At 38.5% G+C, this 13,706-nt stretch overlaps 1 protein-coding gene across 1 annotated transcript in view; it reads right to left on the bottom strand.

The window, feature by feature from the left end:
* The window catches only part of CNTNAP5 (contactin associated protein family member 5), a 785,909-nt gene that overhangs the window by 24,785 nt on the left and 747,418 nt on the right, over positions 1-13,706 (bottom strand). Inside the window, 1 exon segment of the mRNA NM_001048108.1 lies at positions 12,909-12,996. Coding sequence (NP_001041573.1) covers positions 12,909-12,996 — 88 coding nt within the window.

A 13,706-nucleotide genomic window follows, 5' to 3' on the forward strand; every position in this document is an offset into this window, starting at 1 on the left:
TACATTTACACATAAACAAGGAGACCAATATACTCAGAGGGATAAGGAAAGATAACTCTATTTTGAAACCTAATATTAATCTGCAAGAGCTAAGCTTCCCGTGTATAAAAAAATCCACTCAGTCCTCAAGAGAATCACTCTACCAATAACCAAGGCCCCCAACATCCATAACATGCCAAAGTAACCCCCACCGGCCCCAAGATAATGTGACCCCTTGCTGGAATGGAAGATGCAGATGAGTTTTCCTGTTCAGAGATGGAGAGCAACTCATGCTATGTGCATTTGACACTCATCGGTTTACAAAGTACCTCTAATGGAAAGACCCCACTGCTCAGCATAGCTAGAAATGATATGTTCAAAAACAAGGGCCCGACCCCCTCACCCCCACCCAGAATCAGTAGGGGGACAGTATCCTGGCTACCAATGCTCTACTTCCGATTCCTTTCCCTGGGCCTTTAATACCCTAACAATCCAATTTTTGAGAGTTAGAGATTAATTGTTGTGTGATTACTGCTTGCATGCACTTTCATGTCTCCACTGAGCCCACTGGATTTGCAAGGGCAGAAGCAACCTCACACCTTTCTCCAGTCATCTCTGCACACAAAGTTGCCAAGATCTGCACCGCAGCAGGGGCCTGGGAAGTGCTAGTCAATATGCTGATTGGTTCTTTCTCACTCCTTTTCCAACCTCACCTGGGTCAGCCTGCTGGGTTAGTGACTGCTGGGCTTTGCTGTGACTATGAATAACAGGAGACCTGATTGTTCAGCTGGCATCCAAAGCTCTGAGCCTAGTTCCTCCAAACTATTCAAAACCTCTCAACTAAGCATGGTGCAGAGTGACTAATTGCTCAGTGTTGTCCAGGATTGTTTCAGTTCTAGCACTGATAATTCCTTGTCCTTGGAAACCCCCCAGTCTCCCACAGACTGGAATGGTTGTTCACCCTAGCATGGATTATAAAATCAGGAATACTGACGCAGGAGTTTTCCTCCTGCCCTGAGAACAGACTTTCTATCTGTAATACACTAGCCAAGAGGAGTGTATTGTAAAATGCATATGGAGAACAGACACGGCACAAAGGCATGTGCTGTGACATGGGAGTGATAGGAATACAGATAACAAAAAGTTCTCACATTGAAAGACCACAGTCTTCCCCCAGGAAAACAGATACATACACATATAAGAAATACAAGCCAGGGGAATGGTGAGCTACTCAGGATGGGGAGAGATGTCCCATGTAGAAGCGGACTAATACAGAAATCACCACCACACACCACACTAATACAGAAATTTGAAGGGTCCAAACTAGACTTCCCAATACAATCTGTTCTGTGGCTCTTCGCCCTGTCCTTGATAAGAGGGATTTCATAAATACAGAAGCAGTTGAGCAGGTCTGGAGTGCTGGTTAAAGGAAGCGTGTAACGTATCAGCGTTATAATCCACTGTAAGGCCTGCCTTAGGTTAGTAAACATGAGCTCAGGCCTGCCCATAACTGACAGATTTCCCTCTGCAATGACTGACCAAAGCTGCAACTTAATCCTATTCTCTTACATCCCTTTTAGTCCACCTTATACCTTTCTAACCAACTACCCAGGGAATTACCCAAGTGTCCCAATTTCTACTTCATAAACTTCCCCGGCACATGCTCCCAAGTCTAATTGCGATCCTTTGGTCCAGGCTCTTGTCCTTTCCTACTCAAAGGACAGTATTAGCATAACTTGCACACCCCCTCTCTTTTCTCCATCCTACGTGTTACCCTTAAAAGAGCGTTACACTAGTAGCTCTGACAATGGGAGTTCCCCTAAGTGGCTTCTGCCATTTATATAATGAAGTCTGAACATCTCAGCAGAACATAGGTCTTCTGAACCTTCTTATTCACCTTATTGCACCCTACTCCTCATCATGAAGGAGAACATCTGAAGATGGCCTATTTATTGTTGCTAGCACCCTCTCTTATTTGGTTTACACCAGTCCTTCCAAGAATGCTCTCCATCTATTGAGACCACCTCTGTGCTTCAACACTAGTGTCAGGGCGATCTCTTCCTTGACAATACTCTGAATCATCCTGGCTGGAAATGGTCTCTCCCTCAAGAATCCTAGAAACATGTATCAAAATAACACATATTTTAATCATTAAATAAGGATCCTATCTGCATAATTTGTGTTTTATCATTTGGGTAACAATGATCCCTAAGCTATACCTTGTTAAAGTAGTCTCAGTTTGATTTAAAATCTTGCCTTATACATATTGGGTGCTCAAAAGCTGTTCATTGAATTAATTACCCACAAGGAATACTCGAGAGTAATCTTCCCAATTCCAAACATTTATATAATGTTAACCTTTTAATAATGGAATGGCCTATGCAAAGCTTATTATCTATATTAGTATTTTGGAAAAAGCAAGGAAATAGATGGGAAAGCTAAATCACATAGCCAAGTGTTGGTAGATTAGAAAAGGCAATGATTCATCTTAAGGGATCAACTTAAGCCAGAAATTTTCTAGGTAGAAAGATTTATGTATTTATCCTTTCCTCTGGAAAGCAGGCAATGTGACTCTTTCTTAAGCCAAAGGTAGAGATCATTAGTATATTAGCTACAGATGTCAAGTCCTGCCACTGATCACTTGGGAATAATCCTTGTGGAAGTGAAATGGAAAGAAAATGCAGGGATTCAGATCAAATCCCTCCTAGAATACCATGCATAAGTGGAAATGAACTTCATGCCGTATTAACCTGTTTTAATACTTATTGTTAATAGCATCTTCTGAAAATAAAGCCCCAGTAGACTGAGTAACCAGTGGCCACATGACATTCTTTCTACCTTGATTTTTCTCTCCATTTCATGGGGAAACATCTAGAATTCTAATGTGTGTTTGTTCTACTGTCCCAGCTTCTGAGCAGGTCGGTGCTTCCATGCCCACTAAGCTGGGGAGGGGTAACCGAAGGGCTGCTGGAGAGTTCATTACTCAGCTAGGATCCCATTCACTTCATTACCCTGTCAACACTGACATTTATAACATTGTCCCAGGTCCCTCAGGCCAACGGTAAACAAATCAATAGCAGTGCCATTGGCAAGGAAAAGAGATACCAGCTGAAGAAAATCAATAGGTAGGATGGCTGTATGATCTTATTAACAATAGCTGCTGTTTTGAAATACCACTGTGTGCCAGACACTTTACATGCATTACCTCTTATCTTCATCATCCGTCAATACAGCAAGTATTACCATTACTTTACAGATGAGGAAACTGAGTGCCAAAGTGGTGAAGTTAGTGGTGACACAGCTAGTAAGTGACTGTTGTTGGATTTAAGCCCCAATACTGTCTGATTCCAAACCCATTAATTGTCCACCCCACTGCCAGGCACCATTATAAGGAAAAACACAGTGTATAGAAAGCCCGGAGATCCTCATCTAAGATCAAACTATAGCTAATTGAGCTATATGGCATTGAGCCCATTAATCTGTAGTAGAATGATCTTTCATTTCTTAGAACTCTAATATTTATAATTATCCACTGTTTTTCCTTAACTAAATGTTATGGAGCATGCAGTATATACTTCCTGATATAGCAAGGAGGTAAAGCCATAAATAAGATGCAGGTCCAGTCTTTGGAACCCTATGATTCCCCTATTCTGTGAGTGGGAGAAGGGTAGACACTGTGACTGACATTTTTAAAAATCACACTGGATCCCATGCTTTTAAGATAGTTGATTCACCAACTATCACATGGTTAAAAATCCATCAGAGGCAGCTTTACTCTTGAAAATATACATGTAAATAATATCAGGTAGGCTTGTACTGGTTTAACTCTTTTATGATGTATTCATGAGAAACTAAGAATTAGCTATTGAGCATCAGTTAGAGTCAAGGTTATATAATACCTTATTCATTGATCCCCCTGAACAGGAAAGAAGAGTGAAATGCAAGTTTTGTTATATAAGGAGTGGATAGCCACCTTTTCCTTCCCTGGAAGACGTCCTTTATATCTGGAAGATATTAGAGTCTAGTGCAATTTTCAAAAGAAAAGGTGTTGGTTCAGATCAAGTGGCTTCTTACATCATCATCATCATCATCATTACTATTATTGCAAACATTTATTGAGCTTTTCTTATAGGTCAGTCATCATGCTAGTCACTTTATCTTCATTATAACTTAATCTTTCAAAGAGTAACAGGAAGTATAATAATGTATGCCTATCTCTAATGGAAAATAGTGAAGCTCAGGAAATTAAGTAATTTGCACAGGTCAGCTAGTTAGTGCTGGCATTATGATCAGAACTCAGGGCTGATTCCAAAGCCTGACTTATAATAAATATGCTGCTCTGTTCCCATGATTAAAACCTGGTCCTACATTCTACCTTTAAGCCCATTACAGCTAAAGACACAAGGCTTTAATTCATGAGTCCTCATCAGAAAAAAAGGAAGTGTACATTGTCTGGAATATCTGTCATTCCTTAAAAAAAAAAACAAATTATGACAGAACTGATCAGGAGCGTGGAACCCAGACTCATAGGGTCTGACTTTATTTTATTTTTTTAAGATTTTAGTTATTTATTCATGAGAGACAGGGAGAGAGACAGAGGCAGAGACACAGGCAGAGAGAGAGAAACAGGCTCCAGGCAGGGAGCCCAATGTGGGACTGGATCCTGGGACTCCAGGATCACATCCTAAGCCTAAGGCAGACGGGCTTAATCGCTGAGCCCCCCAGGCATCCCAGGGTCTGACTTTAAATACCAAGTCTACCATTTGTTAAGTCAGTGGTATTGGGCAAGTCACTTAACCTCTGTGACTTAGTTTCCTCACCTATGAAATAGCAATATAACAGCACTGACCTTCCTGAGATGTTTGGAGAAAAATTTTAAAAAATGAGTTAACATAGGAACTTAGGTCTAACACAGAGCAGTATATTATTAAATAATAATACCACAAATAATTTCCACTCATTCTTATACTTTTAATATCAATATGCTATAAATATTATACAGGTATTATTATTATTTGATTAGTGAAGAAAACCTAGTACTTACCATAGCCTAAAAGAAATACTTCAAAACTTTGAAAAACTTTAATATTCCCAAACTTACCCTGATGACTTTCCTTTGAAAAATACTTTTAATTACTTTAGATAATTACTTTAAGAAGCATCTTTAGAATAGGGACCATTTGTTAAATATATTTTGTATGATAAAAATTGATTGAACTTGTATCAATAACAGTCATGTCATGATGCTTCTGGTAGACCACAGGAAACATCCTTTGCTATCAGAGGCAGGCAAAGATGTACAAAGTTTGACACTTCCTTGGAAGGGCCACCCTCTTTCATTTTTCAGAAATATTTTATTTATTTATTTGACAGAGAGGGGGGAGTAGAAAGAGAGAGAGAGAGAGAGAGAGAGAGAGAGATGAGGAGGGCAGAGGGAGAGGGAGAAGCAGGCTCTCTGCTGAGCAGGGAGCCTGATATGGGACTTGATTCCAGGACCCTGGGTTTCATGACCTGAGCTGGAGGCAAATGCTTAACAAATTGAGCCACTCAGGTGCCCTGTCATCCCTCTTTCAAGTAGATTAGAAATAGCTCTTCCCAGCTGAGGATAGTCCACATTTGGAAACAACATCTTAGATGCATTGTCTTCATTCATGTATTACCTACTAGTTTAGACAGAGCAAGTAAGTGATTATATTGAATGGTTAACTAAGGGGCATGCTGTTCAAAGTGTGCTTTCGCTTTAACAAAGAAGATGACTTTTGCAGAGCTGCACAGAGCAAAGAGTAGGTCTAGGCTCCTATTATGAAGTGATTCATTTCAAATACAAAATAAAATTGCATTTTAAATCAGAAGATAACACACATTCCGTCTGCATGAGATGAAACTAAATCATCTATTGAAATTCTCTATGGGGAACAAAGGCAGTTTGTTGTTTTTAAAAGAACAGGAGCAAATCCTTTATAACCCAATTGCAATTCAATGTTGGCTATCTTCAAAATATGAAGGACAAGGTATGTGTATTTAAGAAATTGGCATGGTTACTGCAAGCTGGTATTTCAGAATGCTTGAAAACACATCATTCACTTCATGAGAAGATCAGATTAGATTAATGAATCTGAAATATCTTATTACTCGAAAAACATATCATTGAAGAAATTTCTGGGCATAGTAGGAGACAATCACACATTATCAGAAGTCAGAAAAGGTTATGGTTTGGCAATCTTTTTATTTACTGAAGAATTAGGAATGAACAGAGACTAAGTAAACATTTTTTAAGAAACCTATGCTTTCAGAATGAATGAATGAATGAGTGAATGAATGAATGAATACTTTCTTCAAAGTGAAAACTTCCTCAAAGGAGTCCCTTGGGAAGCTATAAACTTGTCCCAAGGAAGATAACATGAATTTCTTAAAAGAGCATCTCTCAACTTCTATCTTTTTTATTGTGATACATATGGACTGTTGATGCTTACAAGCAGAATGCAGTCCCAAAATTATGAGCAACTTCTAGCCTGTCCTCTGTAACTGCATCCAGCTCTCTCTCCTGCTCAAAGAAGCAGAGTATGGGGGTGCCTGGGTGGCTTTGTCAGTTAGGCATCTGACTCTTGATTTCAGCTCAGGTCACAATCTCAGGGATCGTGAGATCCAGCCCTGCATCAGGCTCATGGACCACGCTTGAGACTTTTTTCTCCCTCTCCTTCTGCCCTTACCCCCTTCTCTCTCTTAATGATAATAATTAATAATAATAATAATAATAATAATAATAATAATGGAAGAAGAAGGAGGAAGAGAAGGGGAGGAGAAGAAGAGGAGGAGGAGAAATGCAACTGAGAAAATGCAGTGCCATTATTGGATTATTGTTGTTTTCCCTTCTCACAATCCATCTAACTTTCTAGGAGTACCTCAGTTTCCTTATTCTCAGTACATGGAAATTTTAAGAAATCAAAGGCTTTCTTTCTATCAGAGAGGCTGAAATTCTAGTATTTAAGCTTGGAGTTGCTGATTCCACCTTTGTTACTCTTAAAATTCTGCCTGAGAATGAAGCCCCCAGAAAGGTAGCAGAGTGATAAGTACAGCAAGAGGCAGAGAGATCGACAAACACTAAATCATGGTCACATTTGAGCTTCTGAATCCAGCTGTGCCTGAAGCAAAGCCTACGCTCTGAATGTTCCACTTTCACCAACTGTTATATTCTTTACTATCACCACTGTTTAAGTTGTTATGAGCTTGATATACCCTTGAAACAGCTTTGATGGTGAATTACACTCATGTCTTCGAGACCCATCCGGTTCAAAACTGCTCATTTAGAACACACTTGTGTGTCTCCTTGGAAGTTACTTTTACAGTTGCCTTTCCAGAGTCTTCAAACAAAACAAAACATTAGTTTTTTATGTTTCCACAATCTTAAGCTGCTTAAACTAACATTTATTGAGTGTGTTTTAAATAATAAATGCTTTTTATATAGTCTCATGTAATCCTTACACAGCTCTATGAGTTAAATGAATTAAGTAAGTTAAATGATCCTCATTTTACTGAGGAGGAACTACAGACAGATTGGACAACTTCCCCATGGTCACATGACAGCAATTGCAACAGAGAACCAAACATATGTCACTTTGTCCCTAAAAAGCTGAGCATCTTTCACTTTTTAATTTTGCTTCTAAGTTTAATATCAACTCTACCAGATTTGAATCATAAGGGATGCCCAACTCTGTACAAAATAAAAAAAAATCAGGGTGTATTCAGTCTTCTCAAATGAGTACTTTGAAGTACGCACCTTTCATTTTTATACATAGATCCTGCTGTGCTTTCTAAAAATGGCAGCCCTAACTCATCTTCTACAAGATGCTCGAGAAATAGTTTAACATAACAACAATCAGGGCATTCATTCATTCAACAAGGCTCTGATGTTACTGAAGACACCTGTACAGTATGCTTGAAGTTCAAAACTGAGGGATTTGGAAGAATTCAAGAACCCTGCTTTATAGACACAAAACTCACTTCATTTTAATAGACCAAAAAAGCATCTACTAGTGCCCATGGCTAGCCTTGCAATTTCTAGATTAGCTGGGTTTTATGCAGGTTGAGAAGGTATCTTTCAATTTCTATATTGCTTCTTAAGACCAACTGAACTTTGAAGTTATGTCAGCAAACAGCCATCAGAGCACAAAAATAATGTCTCTGCCAGGTGTGAGCTATGGCCTTGCAAACTGGCAAGTAGACAGGAACTACTCAATGCTGGCTGCGTATATAGACAACCCTGTAAGCACGCCCTGAGTGCAAGTCTCATGCTAATATCTATTCAGTAACTGGTAGCTATGGTATAGGGCAGTGCTATGATTTTTTTCCACTTAAACTTTAACATGTTTCCATATTGTAAAAAGTAGCTATTTCCTGAATCTGTAGTACAGTTAAGAAGGTCTTCTCAGGAAAATCATCATCATCATCATCATCATCATCATCATCATCATCACCTTTAATTGTTAGTTTTACCAAAAATAGTTGTTCTTTTTTTTAATGTTATAATCAAATTTAATGATATATTCTGGCACAGTAAATTAGGGAAAACCAGGACCAGAAAAATATTAAACCAAAACCAAAACCAAAACAGGCATTTTCTCTTAAAAGTTTAAAAGGTTTTGAATTCCTAAATTTGTCTAAATGTCCATGCTCTCTTGCCCACCCAGGCCAAGTCAGACAGAGACTTAGAAACACCCGGAAAAGTCACACTATTTGAATTCTAAAGAATGCACTTCTATGTTTTCTAAATAATTAAGAAGTTATTTTCTTTTTTAAAGGTTTTATTTATTTATTTGACAGGGAGAAAGCCAGAGAGCAGCAGAGGGAAGGGGGAAAGCAGGCCCCTTCCTCCTCCCTCCTCTGCCCTCCCTTGAGCAGGGAGCCTAACCTGCGACTTGATCCAGGACCCTGGAGGCAGGATCTGAGCTAAAGAGCTACCCAAGCACCCTAAGAATAAAGTTATTTTACAGATGATATTGTCCAAAAGAGTGACTTGCCTAAACACATACTCTCTCTTTTTTCCTTTTAATGTTAATTTCTCTGAAAAACCATTGATACAATAGAACAAAGCTGAAAAATCTCCCTTAAAAGTCAGCATCAAGGCATCTGGATGGCTCAGTCAGTTAAACATCTGCCTTCAGCTCAGGCCATGATCCCAGAATCCCGGCATTGAGCCCTGCCTGCATCCTGCTCCCTGTTCAGCGGGGAGTCCCCTTCTCCCTCTGCCCATCACCTGGCTTCTCTCTCTCTCTCTCTTTCAAATAAATAAATAAATAAAGGAAAAAGCCTATCAATGTCCCATGATACCAGAGTGAACACCCACAATCCAGTTTTTAATGACAATGATTATATGTTACTTTCATAGACCAGTCCCTGCATCAAGGGAATTCTCAGGAAAGAAAGTGTTATACTCATCATGACATATTATATATGTATATAATATATCATATATTATGGAACATTATGGCTGGTACAGACTATGTACTAAGTCACTGTCCTCTATAAAGGTGAACTGGCCCTTCCTCTTACAGAAAGAAAATGAAAAACAAACAGAAAAAACAAACAACTTTTTCTCATATCACAGTGAAATGCTTTTAACGATGCTGAAGAAAACTGAGGGAATATATTTATTACACTTGTTTGTCCTGGCCTGGGTATCTACTATAACAAAATGTTTGTACATCCTTGATTTAGAGCATAAAGAAGAAGAGTGATTTGACATGCTGAGAATTTCTGAGAATTAACACATGGATACATGTGAATTGTACATATGATCTAGATACATTCACACATAAGAACTAATAAATTACATATGAACAGGAAACACATCAAATAAGATACTTTAAAAGAAATATACTGAGTAATATTCCATTGTATACATATATTATTCAGCCATTAAAAAGGACAAATACCCACCATTTGCTTTGACTTGGATGGAACTGGAGGGTATTATGCTGAGTGAAATAAGTCAATCGGAGAAGGACAAACATTATATGGTCTCATTCATTTGGGGAATATAAAAAATAGTGAAATGGAATAAAGGTGAAAGGAGAAAAGATGAGTGGGAAATATCAAAAAGGGAGACAGAACATGAAAGACTCCTAACTCTGAGAAACGAACTGGGGGTGGTGGAAGGGGAGGTGGGCGGGGGGTGGGGGTGACTGGGTGATGGGCACTGAGGGGGGCACTTGATGGGATGAGCACTGGGTGTTATTCTATATGTTGGGAAATTGAACACCAATAAAAAATAAATTTATAAAAAAAGAAAAAAATAATAATTAAAAAAATAAAATAAATACACTAACAGACACAAAATGATAAAACTGCAAAGAACCAAAATAAAAAATAAGACCTTAAAAGTAGCTTGTGGGTGTTGAGGGTGGGAAAGGCCAGAGCACTTTCAAAGTCAGACAGCCAGCCAACTTTTCAACAGTAAGAGCAAAAGAAGACTACAGTGATTGGGGAGGGTTTAAAACTAGCCCCCCCCAGCAGTGCAAAAGTCCTGTAGCATTTGTGATTCTCATTAAGCACTGAGTTTAGCCAGTTTCAAACTGAATTGTAACATCAGTGGATGCAGAATTGGGTACAGATGTGGATAACAGGTCCTTATGAGCTAGTGTGAGCTGGCTCCATCACATACCTGAACAATTCTCTCAATATTAGAGGGAAAATACCCTTTATTATTGGATTGTATGTCTAGCAAAATTATCTTCCAATAATAAAGGTGAAATGAAGTCTTTTATCAGATGAAGAGACACTTAAACAACAGAAACTCATAAGGATTTATGTCAGAAAGAAGGAAATCTAACTTTTTAGTAAATAGAAAGTTATGATGTATATGAAGGAATGAGGAACAAATGGATTAGTGACTCCATTGGTAAGTAAAAAATAATAGCTCCCGGGCACCTAAGTGGCTCTGTACTTAAGTGTTGGACCCTTGATATCTGCCTAGGTCATGATATTGGGAGTATGAGATGCAGCCCATGTTGGGCTTCGTGCTCAGCTTTATGTCTGCCTGGGATTCTCTCCCTCCCTCTCCCTCTGCCCCTCCCTAACCCTGCTTGCACTCTTCCTTTTTAAAAAATAAAATATAATAATAATAATAATAATAATAATAATAACAACAATAATAATAGTGCCTACATAAAATAATTATTATTAATAAGAGGGGATTGAAATAAGAAAAAAAAAACTCACAAAATTCAATCTAGAGGTTGGTCAATGATGACTGGATCATTCAATTGCCATTTTGGAAGCCAGACCTGATGGCAGCTGGGTTTCTGGACATGCATTATATTCTAGAAATTAAATAAATTTTTGCATCTGGAAGTCTGCGGTAAGAAATGAGTCATTTTTATGCCTTTTGAGCTGTTTCTGGCAAGGAAAATCATGGTAACATGAAGTGTCTTCTGCCATTACTTTTCAGAGATCTTTTTCTGCCTCCTGGGGAGGAACACTATGTATTGGGGCCTCAGTGACTTCTGGACTCTAGCTTCTCATCAGTGATGGCCTCAGAGCTAATAGCTCCCCATAAATCCCCTCAGAACTACTGAAGAGCATTCCAAAAGACTGCAACAAGAATCTATCAGTATTGGAAGAGGTGCCACAATTTTGCAAGCAACTCATTTCCAGTGTTATATGCATTCTTGCTTAAAATGCCTAAAAAGTTGAATGAATAGAAAGTAAGGAAGCAAAAACAAATCCAACCATACAAGCAACCCAACAATGTAGAGAGGCTTACAGTAGCCAATTTATAACACAAAGATGGCCAGATAGGATAAAGTGCAAAATTCGGCCATATGTTCTTCACAAGATCACACACAGGCTTAAAGAAAAAGAAAAATTAAGAATATGCTTACCATAGGGTGCCTGGGTGGCTCAGTTTAACATCAGATTCTTGATTTAGGCTCAAGTCATGATCTCAGGGTCCTGAGATCAAGCCTTGCATAGAGCTCTGCCCTCAGTGGGGAGTCTGCTTGAGATTCTTTCCCTTTCCCTCTGCCCCTCCCCCTGCTCATGTTCTCTCTTTCTCTCTCAAATAAATAAATAAATAAATAAATAAATAAATAAATAAATGTATTTTTTAAAATACACTTACTGTGATGAGCACTGAACAATGCATAGAATTGCTGAATGATTATATAGTACACTTAAAGGGATAAATACTTAAACATAAATACTATATGTTCATTTTACTTGAATTTTTAAAAAATAAGAAAGAAAAAAGGGAAGAAAAATTGAAAGGAAATATATGGGAAAATACTAACTAAAGCAAAAAGAAATCAGACTTATTAAAAATAGACAAAAGAGACTTAACCCCAAGAAGAAATTAAGTTTTAAAAAGACCACTTCAGTATGAAAAAAAAAATGTTCAATTTATCAAGATACACAAATTTCAATCCTGTGTGCACCTAATAAAGACCTTTATTGTATACAAGATGAAAATTCACAGAACTTCCAGTAGAAAAAAACAAAATCCACTATTATAGGAGATTTCAATCCTCTTTCAGTTGGTGATGAATTAATAAAGAGATTAAGCATCTGAACTATCCAATAATTGGGTAGCTCAAATCCTTAATTTCTTTGACTAAAAATTTAGAAAATTTCAGCAAAAAATTCAAGAAACATTTAAAATTAATTAATTAGAAAGTAAGTAAACATTAATGATTTTACTTAATTTCTTTGTTACTGTGCCTCATTGAGGCTTCTATAAAGTAGATATAAACGCCAGCTCCCAACAATGCCACATGTGTCTCAGCAAGTCCTACACCAGAAACCCTGGTTTTAGATCTTGCATGTTATAGGAACAAGAACCTCCAGATCTGAATCACTAACCAGCCCAAATGGAAATTATTTCTTCATTTATTTCAATAAAGCCCACTGGAAAAGAACGGACAAGAACAACAAACCTCTGACTTTGCCCAAGGTGAGTGACCGTATGGCCCTGAATTCAACTTCTGAGGAGAAGTTATAACTGAGTCTCAGTTGATGATCTACCTGCAGAAGAAGAGAAAACAAAGGTGCATCAGCAGAGATCTGCCAGTAAAGGGCATAAAACCCTCCCATAAAGAAAGAGCTTGGAAACACACACAGAGCAGACCCCTCTTTGAGGCTTTCTCTCTGGAGAGATGAGAAATGTCTTGCTAATTCTCCCACAATGCACATAAAATACCCCTTTCTTCCCCTTGGTTAAATAAAGGCTTTCATACAAGGCTTCTCCCTGGGAAATTCTGTACAGCTTTTGACAGGTACTTATCTCCCCACTGAGATTTTCTCCCCAAGTTCTTTGCTGCAAACAAGCAAACAAATGAAGCCTTCTTGGGACCACACTGTGCAGGATTGACATTGAATGGAAAACACACATTCATTCCCCATTGCCCCCTTTTCCCATTTGGCCTCCGACACCTCCTTTGCTGCAATAATTCTGATCTGGCCTCATTCGGGTGTGGACTAGGGAATTTTGCTGAGCAAATATTTCAGTTTGGCAAAAAGTTGGACCCTGGGGAGGAGAGGCTAGCTGAACAGTTGCCACTAACATAAACACCTGATAAGCCCCCCTCACAGGGGTGAGCAAAAGCCCCCACTGGGATTCTTTAGAACTTTATTTCCAGAATAATCCTTTAGGGCACCCTCCTTTCGGGGTACCAAATCCCCTCTCTATCCCCTTCTGCACCCCCTCCTCATTCCAAGGCAGTGTTATCCATCCA

This window comes from Canis lupus, chromosome 19 (assembly GCF_011100685.1).
Source record: "Canis lupus familiaris isolate Mischka breed German Shepherd chromosome 19, alternate assembly UU_Cfam_GSD_1.0, whole genome shotgun sequence".
In the NCBI taxonomy this organism is placed as follows: Eukaryota; Metazoa; Chordata; class Mammalia; order Carnivora; family Canidae; genus Canis; species Canis lupus.